This window comes from Mytilus trossulus, chromosome 6, assembly GCF_036588685.1.
Source record: "Mytilus trossulus isolate FHL-02 chromosome 6, PNRI_Mtr1.1.1.hap1, whole genome shotgun sequence".
In the NCBI taxonomy this organism is placed as follows: Eukaryota; Metazoa; Mollusca; class Bivalvia; order Mytilida; family Mytilidae; genus Mytilus; species Mytilus trossulus.
In genome coordinates this window covers 16794317-16819780 of record NC_086378.1, presented here as the reverse complement: position 1 = coordinate 16819780, position 25464 = coordinate 16794317, and the positions used below count along the sequence as shown (strand labels likewise).

The following is a 25464-nucleotide window of genomic DNA, read 5'->3' as shown; positions in this document are numbered from 1 at the left end:
AAATTCAAATATACAAAAGATTCGTCCAATCATATGTCGTAGATAACCCGTGTTGGCGGTTTCTTCTTCAATACAGGCTTTTTTAAATTCATTGCAGAGTTGAAGAACAAGAACACGAAACCAGGAAAGTAAGTTTATACAAACCCGCTGTGACAAACGATGGCACATTAAATATAATCAACTTTTATAATAGAACGAAATGTTGGAAGATAAAAATGCGAAATTATTTTAAATCGGTGCAATCCCGAAAAGAAGTAATAGTAGCTTTGAAAAAAAAGATGATGTGATAAGCTTGCTACTGAGATCATATTCTCCTAGTAGTTTAATTTAGTTTAAACATATTTTATTGTTCAAAATGACAAAAGGATCAGACACAAGTTTTACAACTTAGAAACGTCTTCTCCAAAACAAATACAAAATATACACATTAATTAATAAACATATGAAATATTTCTAACTAACAAATAATTTAAGAATAAAGACATGAAAACAAAAGGAAACTTTTTGAAGCGAATCAATGGATTTTAATCGAGTGCACCCTTTTACAGTATAAATACGACACAAACACACCGAATAGTTAGTGGAATTACCTATGCGCAAATTTTGTTCTTGTGGACATAACTTTAATAAATGTGTGTGTGTTTTCTCATAATAAAGTGTGTGATCTTATTATATTATCCAAGTTTCGAAAAGGATGTCAGCTGCACAATGGTAAGTATAGATTTGAAACTTATTCTTATATTCTTTCGTTAAAATCCATTGAATCGTTATTGATAACAAAACTTAACGGTTAATATTCATCAAGATCATTCGATTATTGTCATTACATGTATATAGAAATATCTTTAATCACATGTGTTAATAGAATTAAGGTTGTTAATGCAGAGAAAAACGTTTGGTATTCTTTATATATCTTTGAACAGATAAACAAATAATATCATTTTCTTCAGTTCGTAAAGCATCATCGCCAAATAATAATAAATCGATAGTAATATTAACATTAAAGACATTAATTTCGTTAAACATCAGATTTCTTTGAGCTGAAAAATTAATACAATATAATAGATAGTGTTCAATATTTTCATTAATAAAACCACATGAACAATTTGCAATTTGTATCAAATTTGCTTTGAACAAGTCAGCACGCAGTGCGCTACATCTGTTACGCAGCCTTGTGTGTAAAACAGAATACAAATGATCTCCTAAAGAACCAAATCTCGGACATTTATTATTTCTATAGTATAGTTTGTGCAAGGTTAATTTAAAAAAGGAAAATGTAGGAATATGTCTTATACTTAAGTCTAAAGAGTTCCACAGTGCAATAGATGACGGAAAATAAGACTGTTGATAAGCTGATAAACGATTTACGGGAATAGTAATATTTTGACTGTTACGCAAATTATAATTACAAATATCTGATACAAAATCCGGAACCAAATCGTGTAAATAATCTGGCGCTTGGTTATTTATAATCTTATAAAACATAGATAATTTTTTAACTTCCCGTCTGACGCTTAATGTTTCCCAACCCGTCTCTAAATAGATACTGTTCCGGTCCGGTCCGGTTTCCAACCGATCAGATTTTTTTTGTCCACAATTATCCCATACTTCTGACGAATACTCCAAAATTGGCCGAATAAAAGTCATATAATTTTTTACCAAATATTCCCTCTTAAGTCTAAATTTTAATTTTCGTAAAACATTAAGTTGCTTGGAAGTTTTTTCTATCAGCTTACTCCATTTACAATCACTACTTAATATGACACCAAGATGTTTATGCATATGAACTGGCTCTAATGTAGTTCCATCAAAATCAAAAGAAAAATTACTTTGTATAGATTTCATACTGAATATCACAATATCAGTTTTATTTGGGTTACACTTCACTAGCCATCTGTTTGACCACGCATTCAAGTAAACAAGATCTGTACTGATTAATTTTTTTAAAATGGATTCATTAGGAGCAGTATGACCTATTGAAGTGTCATCTGCAAAAAGCCTCCCAAATCCAGAAAAACCATCAGCTATATCATTAATATATATAAAAAAACAATAACGGTTCTAATACTGAACCCTGAGGCATACCGGCGTTTAATTTTCCAAATTTTGAAAGTGAATCTTTTAAGACAACTTTCTGAGATCGGCTACATAGGTAGCTTTTTAACCAACACAGCAAGTCTCCTTTTATACCATATTTTTCAAGTTTGTATAGTAAAGCCTTAATCCAAACCGTATCAAAAGCTTTACTTATATCAGCAAATGTAATGCTAGTAACTAGCTTATCATTTAGCGCCAATAAAATGTTGTTGTAAAGTTCAATAAATTGGTGCGTAGTGGAATATCCTGGAATAAATCCAGATTGATACTTATACAACAGTTTATTTTTATGTAAATGGTTAAAAATATTTTTGAAAACAATTTTTCTAATAATGTACTCACACATGACAATAAGGAGACAGGCCTGTAGTTAGAAGGTAGTGATTTGTCACCACTTTTGAATAATGGAATAACATATCCAATTTTCCATTGATCGGGAAATACTCTCTCATGAAGTGATTTATTAAAAAGTAAACATAATGGTTTTGAAATTTCATTTCTAACAGCAAGTAACATTCTGTTGCTAACAATATCTGGTCCTACCGCTTTATTTGGATCAAGCGTAGAAATAATATCAAGTACATCTTGTTCTCTAACAATTATCTGCGAAAGAAACTCATGACAGCGATCATCAAATTCCGGTAAATCTTTATTAGCATCATCTATATTAGAAATAGAACAAAAATATTTATTTAAAATCTCAGACTTTTTTGTTCCTTCATACGCAAGGTTAAAGTTATGATCCGGGTCTCTTAGCGGAGGAATATCATGAGTTGATCTGTCGCTTTTAATTAACATATTGATGGTCTTCCAATACTGTTTACAGTTTGCAACTTTAAGTTCATCCAAATTTTCGTTTATAGTCACATAAAAATGCTTTTTAGCTTGCTTTTTTAAATTATTAACTTTGTTCCTTTGTTGCTTATATTTATGTTCAGCAGATGTACTATGTGAACGCATAAAAAGTTTTCGAAATCTGTCCCGTTTTCTCGTTTCCCGTCTCAAATTTGAATCAAACCAAACTTTATCATCACATCTTATAGTTACGTCCCTTGTAGGGATACACGCAGATGCTATATTAATAAAAGTGTTAGTGAAATTCGTAGCAGCAACATGAACATCACTTGCATCAGAAATCAAATTTTCCCAATTAGTGTTAAGTACTTTTTGTTTCATCAAGTCATTATCCCCTCTTTTATAATCCCATATAGATCTAATATATGTTCGACTTTTACTAAAACCACAATCAATTGTGACATATGTTCCATCATGGTCACTTATACCTCTATCAACAGGTATAGTGTCTTTATCTAAAACTGGTATAGAGTCTGTAACTAAAATAGGGTCAAGTAGTGACGAGCTACTTGTTCGTGTGTCAAAATGCGTGGCTTTGTCAATTATGTTAATCAGGCCATTAATAAAAATAATATCTCTAATATTTGACGGTAGATCCGACATAACATTTTTATTCAGATCACCTAAGCAAATTATACAATTATTTTCATCAAGGGCGTTTTTCAACATTTGATCAAAGTATTGCCAGAAATAAACTGTAATTGCCTTTCCGACCTATAATTGATATTAATCAAAATAGATCGAAGTTTGGTCTTTAACTCAAACCACATACTCTCAATTTCATCGTGCTCTAAATCTTGTCGACGGATTATGTAAACGTAATTTTTAAAATACATGATAATACCACCACCATGTGAATTTCTGTCTTTTCTAACTGGTGTCTCAAACCCCATAATAGATATATATCGTAATCAGTAATATTAGAGTCTAAATGTGTTTCTGTGAAAAATACTACATCATAATCCTCAATAATATCGGCAATATAGTTCAGTTTATTTCTAAGGCTTCTAATGTTGCAATGGAAAATTGACAATGATTTCTCGGAATACTCGTGTGTGCGTTCAGGACCCGGGTTCGGTTCAATGTCACCACATATTAATAATAAACATAAAAGCACTATATAAAAAGCAATCAAATTACTACAAGTTCTATATAAATTGCGTATACTAAGTTTAAATCTTGAAATCATCTTTATTAATTCTGCCAGCATATCTTTTAAGGAAAAACAAAACCGGTAAACTGTTTTTCTCAAACAACCCAAACTAGTCTTGTGATAAAACAGTCCTATTGTTATCCTGTACGATACACTATCATTACCCATTGTCAAATACAATACAATAGAAAAGGATAGCAATATAGGACTGCATTGTAAAACATGATACATAGCATGGACAATTATAATTCGAATGACCCTTCATGAATTTCAGAAAAATAAAAAGTAAAGAAAAAAAGAAAAATATGTACATGTACAAAAAGCAATATTTCAACATCGTCAATACACGATGTTGGTATTGCAAATATCAGAGAGCTGCATTTTTACAAAGATTTTGTGTTATGATACTGTAATACCGAACTTTGATGAAATAATCCAAATTAAGTGACCAATTTTAATGCGCCTCTCTGAATTATATCGAAAGTTGAAATGAACTGATTTGCATATTGTTGTCAAATAAGGGGTGTGTTTGGATATCTACCTATAGGTAACCTATAGACAGAAGTTAGGTAAACCTTGGTTAAAACGTAGACAACCCATGGGCTACCAATAGGTTTAGCTTTAGAACATGTTGGTACCTATGGTTTGCAAAGCAATTCCAAACGAGTTTTTATCACCTGTGGTTATCAAAATGGCGCTCAATCAACGCCAACGACGGTTGTTGAAATTAATTTTGATGATGAATGTGACTCAAATGGAACTTAATGTCATGACATTACTCTTCACAATGCATATGAAAAATGCACAGCAGATATTGCTTTTCATGGACAACAAAAAGAGTAGAGTTATCCCAAAAGTATCAAATTACTATTTAGAGACGATACCAAGATTCAATGACAGGGATTTTAAATCTCATTTTCGATTGAGCAAGACAACTTGTGAGGTATTACTGATGAAAATACACGAGACCACTACGAGTTTACCTCAGCCTGGTCGTCAGATTGACATTGAAAAGAGGTTGCTGATGTTCTTATGGTACATTGGTATGTAAATATAATATTTTTTCTAATGTATACATGGGTTTTCAATAATAGAATTATTTAACTTTGGAACAGTATAACAGTTTTTCTGTCATTATATGTGCCCGATATGACTAAGTGGGTGATTATTATGGATAAGCAAACAAATAGTTTCTGTATATCCAACTAGCATCTACATATCACTATCTACAATCTTCAACATGTAATTGTTCAACAATAGCATGAATAGATAGCTGGCTATACAATATGTCAGCATGTATATCGCCAAAAGACTTAATCAAAGTACTGAAGTAATTAACATCAGATGACCGCAAGGTCTTGTGGATGGTCACAAGCACTTGTCTCAGAAAAAGTCACATCTCTATGCCTGAAATTGAGTTTAATGTACATATATAAGAGAAGCACTTGTCTCAGAAAAAGTCACATCTCTATGCCTGAAATTGAGTTTAATGTACAGATATAAGAGTTGGTGCTTGGGTGATAAGTAAATTAGTGACAGGAAATTCAACCTCACCGTAATAACTATTATATTGTAGTTATACAAATCAGTTTATACTCTGGTTTGTTGTTATATATTTTATATTTCTATAAAAAGTAACATTTATATATAATTCTCATCCATTTGTATATCATTCTTTTCCACTACATTGATAATAGTGGATTGCAAGTTTATGGTTGACAATCTTCTGTAATAGTACGATTTTTCTAATAGATGGAATATGAGTACCAATTCATACTTCCCGCAAAACGTTCAATTTCCAATGCAGAAATGATAACAATAACCCGAGTCACTATTTCTGTGACATAATGGAAACACCGCCTGCACCATGTGCACCCTGCACAACAACTCACTTATAAATTAAGTAGTCTCAGTATTTATACGAGTTTTTGGGGATTGTATACTGGTATGATATTATCTGCCTCGTCGTCTGTGTCGCCATTTCAAGACACATTGGTCTCCGGACAATAACTTTAGTTAAAAAGAATGGATCTTTATGGTCTTTATGATTTTTATAGTCATTCCGCAACAAACCATAATATGGATTTTTGGTATGTGAGTTAACCATGCTGAGTTACAGACCAAGTTTAAGTTTCGTTCTGCTCCAATAATTTTTGCCGAAATTACGGGCTTTGGACTTTGAGAAATTGTTGAAAATCACAGTTATACGAACTTTTTTCTAAACGCTTTCAAATATTGGGCTAATTTTTGGTATGTGAGTTAACCATTCAGTTACAGATTAATTTTACGTTCGAACGGTTCTGCTCCACCAGTTTTGGCGAAATTACGGGCTTTGGACTTTGATAAATTATTGAAAAGCACAGTTATACGGATTTTTTCTCTATTCTTCTCCAGATTTTGAGCTGATTTTTAATATGTGAGACTACCATCATGTTTGTGCCCACATGTGTTTATATTGAAATTGCTGATTTTTCAACTTTTTGCAACGGGGCCTTTCGTGTCGCTTTGACACATCTAGTTTTATAAAGGTTCAATACTACAAAGAAAGGTTGGTTATAAATTACGGCCGACGGTCCGAACCGTTCAGAAATTAGGGGCCAAAAAAGGCCAAAATCAAGCATTGATCTAGTTTCAAAATAATAACTTGTGTATAAGTATTTGAATTGCTCTGAAATTGTAACACAATGTTCAGTACCATAAGCAAAAGGTTGAGATTCATTTTATGGGTTATGGGGCCAATATTTTTAACAGTAAGGGCCAAAAAACAAGAAATTTTCTAGTTTCCAGACAATGCGGCTTGTGTGTAGGTTTATGGATTTCTCTGAAATTGTATCACAAAGAGAAGGCTGGGATTAAGTTAGGGTCAATTACCCAACACATGCACGAATTAAGGGCAAACAAAGGGCCAAAAGCAAGGAATATGATGTACAGTAGTTGTCGTTTGTTTATGTAATATATACGTGTTTCTCGTTTCTCGTTGGTTTTTTATATAGATAAGACCGTTGGTTTTCCCGTTTGAATGGTTTTACACCAGTAATTTTGGGGCACTTTATAGCTTGTTGTTCGGTGTGAGCCAAGGCTCCGTGTTGAAGGCCGTACATTGACCTATAATAGTTTACTTTTTTTTTAATTGTTATTTGGATAGAGAGTTGTCTCATTGGCACTCACACCACATCTTCCTATATCTATTTGTCTAGTTTTCAGACAATAACTTGTGTTTAAGTGATTGGATATATCTAAATTTGTACCAAGTATCACAATCAAAACTCACACAGTATTAAGCTTGAACATTGTATCAAAATGTTCCCCAATTGTCAGAGTTCGACCACTGAGGTCGTATCAGGCTGCGCACAGCGAAGCATTTTATTTATGATATGCCAATGATGAACACCACATTCTAAAAAAAAGTATATAGATTTTAAACTTGAAAAAACAAATGATTATCTAGATTTTCAAGTAGCCGTACGTTGTTAGTTCATAATTTATATTCGTGCTTTCTATTAACCTCGATCGATATTGTATCTTTTTTCTGTATACAGAGACGAGAAATAACAACGCGATATAAAATATAAGTCAAACGCAGCTGAAAACAGAAATACTCATACAATATTTCTTACGTTTTTTATTCAATACAGTTATAACAAAACAACACGCTTATCCTATTAACTAAATATGTATTCATTTTATAGGCAATATGGAGAGCTTCAGATCAATGGCTGATAGATTTGATGTTTCAAAGGGAACGCTTCACGTATCTGTGAAATATATTTCAAATGTATTGGTCACTAAAATCATGCCACTCGTGATAAGCTGGCCGACAGGAGTTAGACTACAGAAAATTGCAGACGGCTTTTCCGAAACGTCCAGACTTGAAGGAACTATTGGAGCAATCGATGGAACACATATTGAGATAAAATGTCCATCGAAGCACAAACAAGCTTATTTCAACAGAAAGAAATATCCATCACTTGTGCTTCTTGCAGTCTGTGATTCAAGTTTGAACTTCACGTATGTTTTTACAGGATGTCCAGGAAGCACTCACGATGCAGGAGTTCTCCGACAAACCCCTCTGTATCGAGATGCCCCTGGAGTTATTCCTCCCGGAAAGCACATCATTGGCGATTCAGCTTTCCCTCTGAATGCTTGGCTAATGAAGCCATTTAGAGACAACGGTAACCTATCAAGGGACCAAATAAAGTTCAATCAAGTGCTGAGTAGTTCTAGACAAGTCATCGAGAGAGGTTTTGGATTCCTTAAAGGTAGATTTAGAAGACTTATAAAGCTGGATGCTGTTGACATGCAGGTAATCGTTGAAACCATCTTGTCCGGATGTACGCTTCACAATATTTGCCTTGCAAATGATGATGAAATGTTTGACATCGAACATGCTATAGGAGACGATGATCAAAACGGTCCAGATCAGGTACAGGGTAACCAGGAAGGCACTGATGTTCGACAAACACTGATGGAAAGACTGTAAATTTACGCTGAATTGTAGAATTCATATGCTTTTTATGTGGTTACATGTTTTATTTTATTTCGTACATCCAACTTATAAAGCTGCATTCTTTTAATGTTTTAAATAATATATAGATAGTGTTTATGATTTTTATTATGTTCTTTTACAACACCCGCTATATTATTTATAATGCACTAACATGAATTATTAAAAGTATTGTATCACGCAACAAGATACATTAACATCCGATATCCGTCAAATAATAAACACACACAACAATAAACAACTTGAACAAACAGAAGGTCAGTAGAAATAATGTCAGTGTGATTAAACTAACAATACGTGCTCACACACTACTCGTCATTTGCCTAGTAAAGCCATATAGCGCAGAAGTAAAACGCAATACTGAATTATAATCTTTATTGTAAAATCATAACCTTAAGGGTCAACCATAAGTTTACATTCAAACAATGAAACAATTAAATACAATAAAAAAAAAACATACATATTGGTGAAACCAATTTTAACTGCTTTGATACTAGAATCAAATTGCAATAAAGGGCATTGCGTGGTTTGGAATTAGGGAACAGCTGAAGTTCGCATCCAGGTGCGCGTTTTGTTGAGGACTTATGTATTTGCAGCCTTCGGTAGTTTTGTACCATTAGGTTGTTGTATCTTTGACACATTCCCCTCTCAATTTTATTGTCTCGCCTTAACGGAGTCAAAAAGCGACACACATGAATGCTGTTTCCGGCGTCGGCGGCGGCGACGGCGTCAACAATGTATTAGTTTGTGATTAGGTCTAGTTTATGGCGAACCACTAGTCATGCGCGTAGCTACGTTTACGTCAAAACGACCGGGCGTACACTTGAATTCTGAAAATAAAACAAATAAATAGTCGACATAGAATTAAACAAAATGGTCAAAAGCACATCAGCCTTGTGCATCTTTTTTCAATAGATTGTAATTTTGAATAAAAAGGGACCAAATTTACTCAAATAGATCATTTAATATATTTGTTCGAATCTTTTGTAAAAGTCTTAATCTACTTAGAATTCTACGTACTTTTCTTATATTTAAAGCAATTCACTATCTGCTCGATGTGCTGTTTGAATTTTTGTCGAGCATGCGATTTATGTCCCAAAAGCGAGACAAAGCGGCGTCAATATTGAGGTTCCGAATGTGGATAAAGTCTTTTGAATGACTCTCCGTGAAATTTTACGAAAGTTGGACATAAACTGTTTATGATCAGAAGAGTATTCAGAGCAATATCATATGCAATTATAGCTTTGATTTTCCCGCATTTCAAGGACAAAATGTATTTCTTTCTGCAATTAATAAGTGGTCGCAGTTTGGGCTTACATTTTGTTATTTTTCAACTACATTAATAACTTGTCGAACCTTCATCGAATTTTATGAAAATGCCGAAGAAGCTTTTTCTATGACTAATGTCTAAATCTAAAAAATTGATAGCATTTATTTTCGTTCATTTTTTCGGTTCTTTTATGATAGACAGATAGCCGGACTCTTCTTTATGCAATTATTTATTTTACATGCTCAGTTTATAAACATTCATAGATTGTCATGAAATATTCCAGATCAAGAAAAAAATATCAAATGAAAATTTTAGGTTTTTCTTTTGAATCCCTTTAAAGGAATGATAAATTGATTCACTTTTTGTGGGAACAAATCCTAGGTGTTCCAGATTTTTTTATATTGCACCTCTTAGAACTTTCTTTTTTCGTGTTCATTAAAAGGTGCTTTTGTCGATTGTATGCTCACTCACGGCACCCTTTGAACTTATTTTAAAATGATATTTATTTAGACGTTTTCTCTAAAACAAAAGATCATTAGGCTTGTTTTCAGTTTAACACGGTGAATCAGCTAACATATTACAAAATTTAACCAAAACAAATAAACCATTTAGATTCAAAAGTATGTTGCTATCAATGATTTTTTACTCGGATAGGAATCCTTACGGTATCTCATTCTCGATAGCTTTCGGGGGCTTCGTCCCTTTTGAACTCACTACCAGCAGGTGCTTTAACATTGATCGGTTGGCACCCACATATCCCTTGCCAAGGTTCGGGTGTACACGTAAAAATTACCCAGCTACGCCACTGCTAGTTGTCTGTCAATCACATTTGCTATCCAGTTGTATAATCTTTGGTACATCTCATTTCCGTATGGAGATTATTTGACCCTGTCCCTCAGTCATGGTCTATTGACTTCGTAACTTTTGCTTATTATACATGTTTGTGATTAGGTCAGATTTTCGGGAACCATAAGTGGTAGGTCGATGATATTTGGTATGCAGTTGTATTAGCATTGGCATATCTCATTTCCATGCACATAATTTGGCTCCACCCTCTTAGTCATGGTATATTGACTTTGAACATAGTTGTAAGTTATCATGTAATAGTTTGTGAGTTTGTGTAGGATTGCAAAGTAACCGTTAGTGGTTGGCAAATGGCAATTGGTTTTCAGTTGTATAAGCATTTGCACATCTCATTTTCATTCAGACTATTTGGCCCCTCATGCATATGGTGTGAAGGTCATATGAACCATGCAAGGCAGAAATGTAGCTTACAATCCTTCAATGAACCAATTCTAGTTGATCTATTTAGAATAGTTTACGAAAAACAGAACAAAACACAAAAACTTTACACTGAGCCATTAACCGTGAAAATGAGTTCACGATCAAATAAAACATTCAAAGCTAACAGATGCATCCTGAAATAGTCCAATAAACCAAAAATAGTCGACCAATTGCATATAGTATTAGAAAAGAATAGAAAAAGTTAAAAAAATAGCTTTGAACTCTAAACCATGAAAATGAGGTCAAGGTCAGATGACACCTGTTACATGCTATGATATGATATGCTACCTGAAATCGATCTACCGTTCCAATTGATTTCTTATAGTGCGTCTCTCAATGTTGCAATGTTACACTATTGTTTAAAATAAGGGAGAAGGTTTGGTACCATTAAAACTTTTAAACTCGCTGCAAATGTCTGCACCTGTCCTTAATCAGGAATCTTTTGCTCAGAAGTTGTCGTTTGTTTAAAAAAATGGGATTCATAAAGGTTTCTCGGTATTCGTTTTTTATAAACAATAGACCGTTGGGTTTTCCGTTTGAGTGGTTTTACACTATTAAATATTTTGGGCCCTTTAAAGTTTGCTGTTCGGTTTGAGGTAAGCTGCTACGTGTTTGAGACCGTACCTTGACCTATAATGGTTTATGGTGAATTGGATGGAGTGTCGTCTCATTGCCACTCGTACAATATCTTCCTATATCCACATACACCAAATATAGTAGACCTATTGCATAGTACGTTATAAAAAACATACAAAACCTACGAAAATGAGGTCAAGATCAGGCGACTACTGCCAGTTGGACATGTACACATTAGTCCTTCCATACATCGAATATACTAGATATTTTGCTTAGAGGATCTGAGATATGGACTTGACTATAACCACTTAACTATGTTCAATTATCCGTGAAATGAAGTGGAGGTCATTTGAAAACTGTCAAGGACCTTGCATGATACGCACATACCACATATTGTCATCCTATTACTCACAATAAGAGAGAAACTAACATTGCGAACCATCTTATATTTTTCTTATATAGTCACTGAACCACGAGATTGAGGTCAAGGACAATGGACATGTAACAGACGGAAATTCCATAACAAAATGCATCTATTGTATGTTTGTCCATCTGATGAGTTAAGCCTTTTCCAACTGATTTTTATAGTTCGTTCTTATGTTGTACTGTTATACCACTGTCCAAAGTTAGGGGAGGCTTGGGATCATGTTTAACCCCGCCACATTTTTTTTTTATGTATGTGCCTGTCCCAAGTCAGGAGCCTGTAATTCAGTGGTTGTCGTTTGTTTATGTGTTTCTCGCTTTAATTGTTTTACATTGTCTTGTCGGGGCCTTTTAAAGCTGACTATGCGATATGGGCTTTGCTCATTGTTGAAGGCCGTACGGTCACCTTTAGTTGTTAATGTCTGTGTCATTTTGGTCTTTTGTGGATAGTTGTCTCATTGGCAATCATACCACATCTTCTTTTTTATATACTCAAAGTATGAAGCATCTTGGTCTTCCACCTTCTAAAATATAAAGTTTTAAAGAAGTTAACTAACAATACCTCCGCCGGATCACTATCCCTATGTCTAACTTCCGACGACAATAGTCGCACGCTCAACAAGAAACATTTAGGAAGCACATCAACAAACGACAACAACTGAGCATCATTTTCCTTACTTAGGACAGAGAAAATACAGCCACGGGTTAAAACATTTTAATGTTTTTACATGGTGAACGATTATTTGAACTCCTATTTTGTAAATATTTTTATTGCTATGCAATCTTATCTCATTACATGTACAAAAATAAAGGGTTTTCTTCGGTCACCCTTTTACCTTGTTCACTAACACCAATCCTGATTAAGAACGGGGTTTACAAATGTGATTTCTTTTCGTAATTGCAAAATCTGGGACTTTTTTTTAAACAAAAAAATGCTAACATAATAATCAAACTTTCATTATTTTTTAAGTTACCTTTAATTTTTAGTTTTTTATGCTGTGGTTTTATATCTAACTATGTTGTTTCTTTACTTGTAACCTTTTTTTAAATGAACATGTGGTACCGTATATATTTTATCAGGGTCTGGTGAAAAAAAAGTTTCTTATAATAACCGAAATATATAACCACCAATACATAGAATATGAACCACAACATAATTTTTAAAATGAAAGAAACAGAGGGAACATGTTAACCTAAAATGTCCGACCAAGGATGATTTTGAACACAAAAAAAGGGAAACATTAACTTGGTCATTAAAGAACCTCTGTGAGCACACATACAGACCCCACGCTCCAACATTTTCACTAGACAAATCTTAACAGATTCCTAAGTTCAAAGACTCATATTTCGTTTGTCAACTGATGAAAAATTTCTTGTGGACATGCACAGTTACATACTATGTCCTCATTAACAACAAAGTTTCATGAAATTCTGGTGTGCGGTTTCAATGACAAACTGTTGCAGCAGTATATTAGATACCATAAGTTGAAAGGGGCATAAGTCCAATAAATAAAATTGAATCACACTTTTCTGTCAAAATGGACATCTACATAGTGTCCTTATTTTCTTTAAAGTTTCATGAAGTTCTGTTGTGAGGTTTGAGAGAAGCTTCGATGATAAACTGTTGTAGTAGTACATTAGGATCACTGTCTAGCTTTTTCAACTCAAAGGCTTTTAAAGTCGAAGTCTCGACAAATATGAATTATGATTTTCTATCGATATGCACATCTACATGCTATGTTATTATCTACAAAGTTTCATGATATTATCTTTTGTGTTTTAGACAATTTGCGATGACAAGAACAGGACTGACTGACGGACAGACGGACGGACGGACGGACAGATATATAAGCGGACGAACAGACGAACGGACGGACAGGTCAATAACATTATACCCTCTGCAACTATGTTCTCAACAGCGGGTGCATATATAAATAAATGTTAAAGTTTATCAACGAGTTTCTCCATGACCTCTGTGTTCTTTTCAAACATCTTTTCAAGTGTATTCATGAATTTTTTGTCCCTTTCTTCAAAATATTCCTTCAAATCCTCCACATCAGATTTTTTGGTTCTTTTGCAAGATTTTTTTGTTGATTTGTTTGCAGAGCTGGTCGACTCTCTTTCAGTTGTGTTGTTGGTGGTGATGTCTTCACCATCTATAACACCAGTATTAGACCCCATTGTCAATACTGGTGTTATAGATGGGTCGTTCAGCATCAAATCATCCAGATCTGACTCAAATAGAAAGGGTCTAGGTTTCCTATTTCCAGTCAAACTACACTGTCTCTTGTATGATTTGTAGGTTTTCTTCAGTGTGTTCCACTTTTCCCTACACTGATCTTGTGTTAGTTTAGTGGCCATGGTTTCGTTCAACTTGACGGATATGTCCAACCAGATTGGTTTTTTGTTGTAGGCTAGTTCTAATTTTTTCCAGTTATCCGTAATCAGTTGAATAAGAAACCTAGTTTCTCGTTCTCCCCAATCATATCTTGAGCTAGCTTCAGCACCCACTGTTGGAGTGGTACCCTCGTCTGAGCTTGCTGATAGCGAAACAGTATTGGTTGCATTTATAGGTAGATGTGTTGTATTGTTTTCTACTACAGGTCTTGTCACAGTGGCAGTCCTTGTTACTGGATTTTTTACAGGACAATTTGTTGCTTTTTTTGTAATTTTAGTTGGTGGTTCATTTTCTACCAATGGTCGGCGTTCTAATATATTTGATGGAAGGGCGACGGTTTGTTTGGCTGCTGTTGGTTGTGTTGAGGGCCCTACCATACCTCGAGTTGAAATGAAAATTGGGTTTGTTGGAACAGGAGCGTCATCTGGTACGTATTGTCTGATTAGATTTGTCACCATTGTCAAATCTAACACAAACAGAACAAAAAGGAAAAGATAAAAGAATAAATAAACTAATAAAAAGAATAAATAAACAAATAAAAAGAATAAATAAACAAATAAAAAGAGTAAATAAACATAAATGATTGAGTAAAAAGAATGAATAAAGAAACACAAATAAAGATTAAAAGAATAAACAAACAAAAAGAAAAAAAATAAGATATACTTGTAAGCAATACTTCTTTCCAAGATTGCTACACCCTAGCGAAATTTCTCCACCCATTTTATAAGATTAATGAAACCCTAGTATAATTGACCAATGAAACACAGAAGCCAGGTCGAAGTCAACGAATTGTACTAGACAGACATGTCATATATCAAATTTATTCGTTCATTGTGTGTCAATTTGTGTAACTACGTTGTTTTTATTGAGTTGAGCAATTCCAATTGATATTTTATTGTGTGTCTTTCTATGTTATGATGTTTCCCTTTTGTTTCCGATAATCACTGGGGTAAAGCTGATGACCGTAACTGCATTCACGGTCATCCCAAGATGTCGGATGAAAAATTAGGTCAGTTTTTTTATTGTCTGTTAAGGTGTATCTACATCATTTTCTTTACAAAGCATACTTTGATACGATGTAAATATATAAAAGATTCACTTGGAAGTCACAAATCTCTACCGAGGAACGTTTATAAAACGGGAATTTGGATTTGAAAAATATGCGAGGATGACCGTAAATCGTAATCGAGATGACCGTAACATGATTAGCGATTCATAACAAGGCTGACCGTAATTGGTTAAAAGATGACCGTAAATTGTTAAGGATGACCGTAATTTATAAAGAATGACTAAATTTAAATGGATGACCGTCAATTGAAAGAAATATCCATATTTGTATGCATTGTTTTTTGTTGAGTTTGTCGCAATAGGGGCTCGGTTAGTTCTTTTTAACTATTTGGTTTGTAGTTGGATGCTTCATATGACGAACCATGTATTTGAAGCGCGTCTTATTTTTGTCTACCTTTAGGATAATGTTGTCTTCAAAATGTACACCTTTGTTAAGCCAATTTAGTCTTACTCAAATGATAGATGAACCTACTCATTTTACTGAATCGTCGTCATCATTGTTAGACCTTTATATAACAAATGATGCTCACATAATAAATAACTGTGGAGTCGGGCAACCTTCATTAGACCAAATACGTTTTCACTGTCTTATAATTAGTCTGATGAACTTTCCAAAATGTCGCCAAAAAACTTTTAAGGGGGAAATTTGGCTATTTGATCGAGGAGACTATGACAGATATTGTAACATTTTATCTGAAAAAAATTGGGATTCCGTAATAAACTTAAATAACGTTGAACATTTTACAACCGAAATAACAAATAAAAAAATAGAATCCACAGAAAGGCTAAAAAATATAATAACCCATCAGAGTTGTCAAAATTTAAGAAAATACGAAATGAAGTTACTAGTTTCATAAGAAAATCGAAGGATGATTATAACAACAATTTAATTAAAAAAATCATGAACTTCTAACTGGTGGAAAACGGTTAAACAAATATCCGGATTAAAAACAAACGACGCAAGTGTACCCCCATTAATGGTTCATAACAACTTAATATTTGAAAAAATCGAAAAGGCAAATGAATTTAATCGATTTTTTCCTTCCCAGTCAAATATTGATGATTCAAGTGCTGTGTTACCTGAGGAACTTCATAATATTAGTGATGACATTAGTTATATATAGAAGTTACTGTTACTGAAGTTGAAGATATATAGAAAATTGTTAATCCCACAAAAGCTTCTATCCCACAAAAGCTTCTGGCCCAGATAATTAACATTTCGAATGATTTTGGGAAGGATTTAGATAGCGGTACAGAAATCAGGGTAGTTTTCTGTGATATAAGTAAAGCGTTTGATCGAGTCTGGCATAAGGAACTGCTATGTCAACTGCGACAAGCGGGAATACCGGGTTCTTTACTAAGATGGTTTGAAAATTATCTTACAAATAGAGTCCAGCGGGTGGTTATTAACAGTTTAAGTTCCGAATGGTTACCTGTAAATGCAGGCGTCCCACAAGGGTCTATTCTAGGCCCTCTCCTTTTTTGATACATTGTTTTTATAAACGATATTGTAGAAGACATTCAAGCTCAAATTAAGCAGATGACACTTCATTATATATTATGGTTGACAAACCAACAAAAACAGCTAAAATTTTAAATGACGATCTAGATAAGATTTATAATTACTCAAAACAAGTGAAACTGCGAGCTACTGCTCACTGATGATACCCCCGCCGCAAGTGGATAATATTAATAGTGTAAAAATATGCAAGTGTTCGGTAAACAGGAAGTTGTCGAGTGATGAATCTGAAAACTCATCACACGGTATAGCTGACTTATATAAATCCTGAAACCAAATTTCAGAAATCCTTGTATTGTAGTTCCTGAGAAAAATGTGACGAAAATTTTCAACTTGGCTATCATGTGTAAAATCATACAGGTGTTCGGTAAACAGGAAGTTGTCAAATGATCAATCTGAAAACGCATCACACGGTATAGCTGACTTAGATAAACCCTGAAACCAAATTTCAGAAATCCTTGTATTGTAGTTCCTGAGCAAAATGCGACGAAAAATATTCATGGGACGGACGGAAGGACAGACAGAGGTAAAACAGTATACCCCCCCCCCCCCCTTAGTAAAGCGGGGTATAAAAATGGCTTGTTAATTTTAATGCCCAAAAAACTGTGAAATATGATAATTTCAAAAAAAAAATAGACCCTTTTATCCTCCATTAAATATGAACACCGAAGAGCTACAAACAGTAAGTAAACACAAACATCTAGGTGGTTTTTTTTTCTAACAACGGATACTGGAACAACCATATTGAATATATATTTTCTAAATCTTACAAAAGAATAAATATAATGAGAAAAATGAAAAATGTTCTTGATAGATTTTGACTTAAAAAAAATTACATATCATTTGTTCGCCCAATTCTTGAATATGCTGATGTCGTTTGGGACTCTCAAAATCAGAATTTGATTGCTAAACATGAAAGTATTCGGCTTGACGAAGCGCGTATCGTCACGGGGGTACTAAACTTACCAGTATAAACAATTTATATGTTGAAACTCGACGGGAAAAATTATCTGAAAGCCGACGCAATCACAGAATAACTCATTATCATAAAATTTTGAATAATAAATCTCAAGAGTATATAAGAGACTTATTGCCTGATTCAGTAGGCAGTAGGCATGATCATAATACAAGACAGAGAAATAATATCTCACAAGTCAACACACGGATCTGTTTATATTCTGAATATTTCATCCCTGCAACAACAAAACTATGGAACACTTTAAACTTAAACATAAGAAAATGTGAATCTTTATCATTATTCAAAAAACAAATTTGTACCCAAAATAGTAAGATCCAAGCGTATTATTATATAGGACATCACCTTTTCCTTCGTAACTTAGTAGACTCTCCAAATTGTCGTTGTGGTGATGTAGAAACAAATTCTCACTTCCTATTATCTTGCCCTTTATATACTTATTTAAGACAAGAACTATTAGATTCTGTTTCAGTTCTTCCTGTCCAAGTTAACACAACAACTTTGCTTTTTGGATCAACGGTACTCTCAGATGGGCAAAATAGTCTTTTATTTAGTTTGGTGCAGAAATATATTATTAAAAGTAAACGTTTTCACCCTTGATGTTAATGCTTCATCACTCAATAGGAACCAAAGCATTTCACACTGTATTCATTTTTATTTTTTTAAACTTTTTTCTCATTAAATTTGTTCTTCTTTTTTCACCTTTTTCATATTATTTATTACAGAGCATGCCAGTATTTATATGTATGTATTATTCAATAAGTGTATTATTTTTGTAAAGGAGACAGATTTGTAAAAGCAAATTGCTTGTTTCTGAATCCTGAATATTATTTCCTTGGTATAATATCGTATCATGATGAATTATCTGAATAAATATTGTTTAAATTAATGTTGTCTTATAAATACGTCTTACACCAACACGATTAATATTATTTGATACAACAAAGGTAATACAAATACGGATATTTCTTAGAAATGACGGTTATTCTATGAAAGGTACGGTCATCCTTTATAAATTACGGTCATCCTTTCGAAATTACGGTCATCATTTTACCAATCACGGTCATCCTTATTATATGTTACGGTCATCTTGAAAATATTTTAAAGATGATTTACGGTCATCTTAGCGAATTTTTCAAATCCAATTTCCCGTTCTATACACGTTCCTCGGTAGTGATTTGTGACTTCCGTGTGAATCTTTTATAAATTTACATCGTACCAATGTATGATTTGTAAAGAAAATGATGTAGAAACACCTTAACAGACAATAAAAATACTGACCTAATTTTTCATCCGACATCTTGGGATGACCGTGAATGCAGTTACGGTCATCAGCTTTACCCCAGTGGATAATGGAAAAGGTTTAATTTGTAACATTAAAACGTTTAATATACCGCTGCAAATGTTTGCCCCTGTTATAAGCCAGGAATCTTATGTTCAGTAGTTGTCGTTTGTTTATGTGGTTCGTAAGTGTTTGTCGTTTTTTATATAGATTAGCGTGTTTCCCCTTTTGAATGTTCTTGCACTTGTAATTCTGGGTGCCCTTTATAGCTTGCTGTCCGGTGTGAGCCAAGGTTTTGTGATGAAGACCGTACCTTGAGTTATAATGTCTTACTCTTTTTAATTGTGACTTGGATGGATAGTTGTATCATTCGCACTCATACCACATCTTCTTATATCTATGTACTCTTTACAATAATTCAATACACCAAATATAATCAATCTATCGCATATATAGTATCTGAGGTACATAAATATTTTATCGTGTGTTTTTCTATGTTGTGATGTTATACTATTCAGTATTAATTTTGTTTCAGAAAAAGGGAGAAGGTACCATTAAAACGTTTAATCTTGCTGCAAATGTTTGCAACTGTCTTAAGTCAGGAATGTGATATACAGGAGTTTATGTATTTTATACGTGTTTCTCCTTTTTTGATATAGATTAGACCGTTGATTTTTTCCCGTTTGAATGGTTTTACACGAGTAATTTTGGGGCCCTTTATAGCTTGTTGTTTGGTGTGAGCCATGCAAGGCTCCGTGTTGAAGAGCGTACTTTGACCTAATTGTTTTTTCTTATACAATTTCTGACTTGGACGAAGAGTTGTTTAATTGGCACTCATACCTTGACCTATAATAGTTTACTTTAATTTTTTAAACTTTTATTTGGATGGAGAGTTGTCTCATTGGCATTGATAACCACATCTTCCTATATCTATGAACACGAAAACTTAATTTTGATCAGACAATAATCCATGACTTATGCCAATGTCAAGTAAACCCTGTCTGCCAAATAGTAGATTTTGTAAGGAACCAATATATATACCAAATAAAGTTGATCTACATTTGTTACTCGCAATATGTTAAGCATTTCACATGTGACAAAATAACAGAGTTTTTCCGTAAATCGTTTTTAATAATTGTAATTTTAATTCTTTATGATATTTCCTGTATAAATTATAAATAGGTATAATTAACATTGTCACAATGTTTTTTATGCTCACATGCAATGTAAAAGTTACTACTAATACTGAAAATCCTCTTTTCGCCAGGTTTAAATGTTGAAAATCTTTTTTTAAGCCGTTTGTTTGTGTGTGTGTGTGTTGGTGTGTGAGTGTGTGTGTGTGTGTTGGTGTGTGTGTGTGTGTGTGTGTGTGTTATATTTGTTTTCGTTATTTTTTTGTGCATAAATCAGTCCGTTAGTTTTCTCGCTAGAATTGTTTTACATTGTAATTTATTGGTATTTAATAGGTGACTATGCGATATGGGCTTTGCTCATTGCTAAACACCGTACGGTGACCTATAGTTGTTACTTTCTGTGTCATTTGGTCTCTTGTGGAGAGCTTGTTTATTGGCAATCATACCACATCTTCTTTAAGCCGTTTGTTTGTGTACGCGTTATATATATTTTTCCGTTATTATTTTATACACACACTAGCCCCTTGGTTTTGTAGTTTGAATTGTTTTCCATTGTCATTTCGTGGACTTTATAGTTGACTATGCCGTATGGGCTTTGCACATTGATGATGGCCGTACGTTGAGCTATAATTGTTACTTTCCGTGTCATATGTTCTCTTGTTGAGAGTTATATCATAGGCAAATATTACACATTTTTTAGGCTGTTTGTTTGTATAGATGTTATTTATTTGTTTTTCCTTCATTTTTTGTACACATGGCCATGCTTTTCAATTCATTATGATGAACTTTAATTCTTTTGTAAGGTTCTCTCATTGCAAATCAAAAATCCAGCTAACATGTTTAACCCCGCCACATTCTATATGTATGTGTCTGTTCCAAATCAGGAGTCTGTAATTCATTAGTTGTTGTTAACTTATGTGTTATTTGTTTTCATTCAACTTTTGCACATAGATTAACCTGTTTGTTTTCTCGTTTGAATTGTTTTACATTGTCATTTCTGGGCCTTTAATAGCCGACTATGCGCTATGTTCATTGATGAAGGCTGTACGTTGACCTATAGTTGTTAATTTTCATGTCATTTGGTCTCTTGTGGAACGTTGTATCATTGGCAATGATAACACTGACATCTTCAACACTATTTTAAGCCGTTTGTTTGTGTATACAGTTGTGTTTATATTTTGTTTTTCGCTCATGTTTAGTACATGCATTGGTCTGTTCGTATTCTCGTTTGCATTGTTTTACATTGTCATTTCGGGCACTTTTATAGAGGACTATGCACTATGGACTTTGCTTCATGTTCCACACCGACATTGAGCTATAGTTGTTAATTTCGTTATTATTTTGGTCTCTTGTGGAGAGATGTCTCGTTGGTAATCCTACCACATATTCTTTTTCAAGCGTTTGTTTGTTTATGTGCTATTTAATTGTTTTCATTGATTTCTTGTACATAGATTCGCCCTTTAGTTTTCTCGTTTGAAATGTGTTACATTTTCATTTCGGGGCCTTTTATAGCCGACTATGTGGTATGTGCTTTATTCATTGTTGAAGGCCGTACGATGACCTATAGTTTTTAATGTCTGTGTCATTTTAGTCTCTCTCGTGTGAAGAGTTGTATTATAATTGTTCAATTCTGTGTCATTCGGTGGTATCTTAAGGAAAATTGCCTCATTGGCAATCACACCACTCCTTCTTTTTTAAAGCGTTTCTTTGTGTGTGCGTGTGTTATATATTTGTTTTCGTTCATTTTTTTTTACCAAAAATCAGTGCATTCGTTTTCTCGCTTGAATTGTTTTACCTTGTCATGTATTGGTCTTTAATATGTGACTATGCGGTATGGTCTTTGCTCATTGTTACAGACCGTACGGTGACCTATAGATGTTAATTTTTGTGTCATTAAATTGTGTTCTCTTGTGGACAGTTGTCTCACTGTCAATCATACCACACTTTCTTTTTTTATAAGTTTGGAAAGTGGTTTGTGAATCTCCCCTCATATAGTTATGACTTTTATTGATTTAAATAGACAATAGTACCCGGCCACGTCCACTTGTATTTTTTGTTTTATCTGATGAGTTAAGCCTTTTTCGACTGATTTTTATAGTTCGTTCTTCTGTTGTACTGTTATACCACTGTCCATGGTTAGGGGGAGGGTTGTGATCCCGCTAACATGTTTAACCCCGGCACATTATTTATGTATGTGCCTGTCCCAAGGCAGGAGCCTGTAATTCAGTGGTTGTCGTTTGTTTATGTGTTACATATTTGTTTTTCGTTCATTTTTTTTACATAAATAATGCCGTTAGTTTTCTCGTTTGAATTGTTTTACATTGTCTTATCGGGGACTATGCGGTATGGGCTTTGTTCATTGTTGAATGCCGTATGGTGATCTATAGTTGTTAATGTTTGTGTCATTTTGGTCTTTTGTGGGTAGTTGTCTCATTGGAAATCATACCACATCTTCTTTTTTATATAATAGATAAACAATGATATCTGCAAACAATATGCGATTTAAACTGCGTAATTGAGTGGACCGCATCAAATAAAACTCGGGTGTTTGTTTATTTTGCTATCTTATGCAGACTGAAAAAAGTACACATCAAAATCAAGGTAAGTTTTCTATTTTCTTAAACGTAGACTACATATAACTTTTATATATATGTAGTTCCTACCATGCCTTAAATTTTTCCTAAACATATTACTTTGTTAAACACCGTACGGTGACCTATAGCTGTTAATTTCCGTGTCATTTGGTCTATGGTGGAGAGTTGACTCATTGACAATCATGCTTCATCTTCTTTTTTAAAGAGTTTGTTTATGTGTTATTTACTTAGTCTTGTATTTATTTTCGTTTAATTTTTTGTACATAAATTAGCCCGTTGATTTTTTGTTTAAATTGTTTTACATTCTCATTTCGGGGCCTTTTATAGGTGAATATGCCGTATGGGCTATGCACATTATTGACAACTGTGTCATTAGGTTTCTTGTGGAGAGTTGTCTCAATCACATCACATCTTGTATTTTATTACATTGAAACCCCATCATTTTTAATACCTGTGCATCTGCAAGTTTTAAGACAAAGTATGCCCTATAGATAATTAGAATTCAAATGCATTGTATGATTTAGAAAATTCATATCTTATCTGGGTTTAACAGTGCATATTTTTTTTCGTCCATGCAGAAGATGATAAAATTAACAAACAGTTAAGTTTTGCTTGATATAATCCACTCAGGTACACAGTATAAATAACCAATTATTGTCACATATATATTCACTGGGGTAAAGCTGATGACCGTAACTGCATTCACGGTCATCCCAAGATGTCGGATGAAAAATTAGGTCAGTTTTTTTATTGTCTGTTAAGGTGTATCTACATCATTTTCTTTACAAAGCATACTTTGATACGATGTAAATATATAAAAGATTCACTTGGAAGTCACAAATCTCTACCGAGGAACGTTTATAAAACGGGAATTTGGATTTGAAAAATATGCGAGGATGACCGTAAATCGTAATCGAGATGACCGTAACATGATTAGCGATTCATAACAAGGCTGACCGTAATTGGTTAAAAGATGACCGTAAATTGTTAAGGATGACCGTAATTTATAAAGAATGACTAAATTTAAATGGATGACCGTCAATTGAAAGAAATATCCATATTTGTATGCATTGTTTTTTGTTGAGTTTGTCGCAATAGGGGCTCGGTTAGTTCTTTTTAACTATTTGGTTTGTAGTTGGATGCTTCATATGACGAACCATGTATTTGAAGCGCGTCTTATTTTTGTCTACCTTTAGGATAATGTTGTCTTCAAAATGTACACCTTTGTTAAGCCAATTTAGTCTTACTCAAATGATAGATGAACCTACTCATTTTACTGAATCGTCGTCATCATTGTTAGACCTTTATATAACAAATGATGCTCACATAATAAATAACTGTGGAGTCGGGCAACCTTCATTAGACCAAATACGTTTTCACTGTCTTATAATTAGTCTGATGAACTTTCCAAAATGTCGCCAAAAAACTTTTAAGGGGGAAATTTGGCTATTTGATCGAGGAGACTATGACAGATATTGTAACATTTTATCTGAAAAAAATTGGGATTCCGTAATAAACTTAAATAACGTTGAACATTTTTCAACCGAAATAACAAATAAAAAAATAGAATCCACAGAAAGGCTAAAAAATATAATAACCCATCAGAGTTGTCAAAATTTAAGAAAATACGAAATGAAGTTACTAGTTTCATAAGAAAATCGAAGGATGATTATAACAACAATTTAATTTAAAAAATCATGAACTTCTAACTGGTGGAAAACGGTTAAACAAATATCCGGATTAAAAACAAACGACGCAAGTGTACCCCCATTAATGGTTCATAACAACTTAATATTTGAAAAAATCGAAAAGGCAAATGAATTTAATCGATTTTTTCCTTCCCAGTCAAATATTGATGATTCAAGTGCTGTGTTACCTGAGGAACTTCATAATATTAGTGATGACATTAGTTATATATAGAAGTTACTGTTACTGAAGTTGAAGATATATAGAAAATTGTTAATCCCACAAAAGCTTCTATCCCACAAAAGCTTCTGGCCCAGATAATTAACATTTCGAATGATTTTGGGAAGGATTTAGATAGCGGTACAGAAATCAGGGTAGTTTTCTGTGATATAAGTAAAGCGTTTGATCGAGTCTGGCATAAGGAACTGCTATGTCAACTGCGACAAGCGGGAATACCGGGTTCTTTACTAAGATGGTTTGAAAATTTATCTGATGAGTTAAGCCTTTTTCGACTGATTTTTATAGTTCGTTCTTCTGTTGTACTGTTATACCACTGTCCATGGTTAGGGGGAGGGTTGTGATCCCGCTAACATGTTTAACCCCGGCACATTATTTATGTATGTGCCTGTCCCAAGGCAGGAGCCTG

At 33.6% G+C, this 25464-nt stretch overlaps 2 protein-coding genes across 2 annotated transcripts; one reads left to right on the top strand and one right to left on the bottom strand.

The window, feature by feature from the left end:
* Window positions 1–1025: 1025 nt before the first annotated feature.
* On the bottom strand, window positions 1026–3555 carry LOC134722365 (uncharacterized). The gene is made up of 2 exons (XM_063585981.1): window positions 2440–3555; window positions 1026–1040 (listed from the first exon to the last, which is right to left on the bottom strand). The coding sequence occupies exons 1-2, from the start codon at window positions 3553–3555 to the stop codon at window positions 1026–1028; spliced, it is 1131 nt and encodes a 376-aa protein (XP_063442051.1).
* Window positions 3556–4632: 1077 nt separating this feature from the next.
* On the top strand, window positions 4633–8651 carry LOC134720865 (putative nuclease HARBI1). The gene is made up of 2 exons (XM_063583421.1): window positions 4633–5148; window positions 7795–8651. The coding sequence occupies exons 1-2, from the start codon at window positions 4734–4736 to the stop codon at window positions 8583–8585; spliced, it is 1206 nt and encodes a 401-aa protein (XP_063439491.1). The 5' UTR covers window positions 4633–4733; the 3' UTR covers window positions 8586–8651.
* The last annotated feature ends 16813 nt before the right edge of the window (window positions 8652–25464 follow it).

Coding starts and splice junctions, on each gene's coding strand:
- LOC134722365 (XM_063585981.1), bottom strand. CDS start 3,555: ATGTCGGATCTACCGTCAAATATTAGAGATATTATTTTTATTAATGGC.
- LOC134720865 (XM_063583421.1), top strand. CDS start 4,734: ATGTTGGTACCTATGGTTTGCAAAGCAATTCCAAACGAGTTTTTATCA. Junction 5,149..7,794: donor GATGTTCTTATGGTACATTG/GTATGTAAATAT, acceptor TTCATTTTATAG/GCAATATGGAGAGCTTCAGA.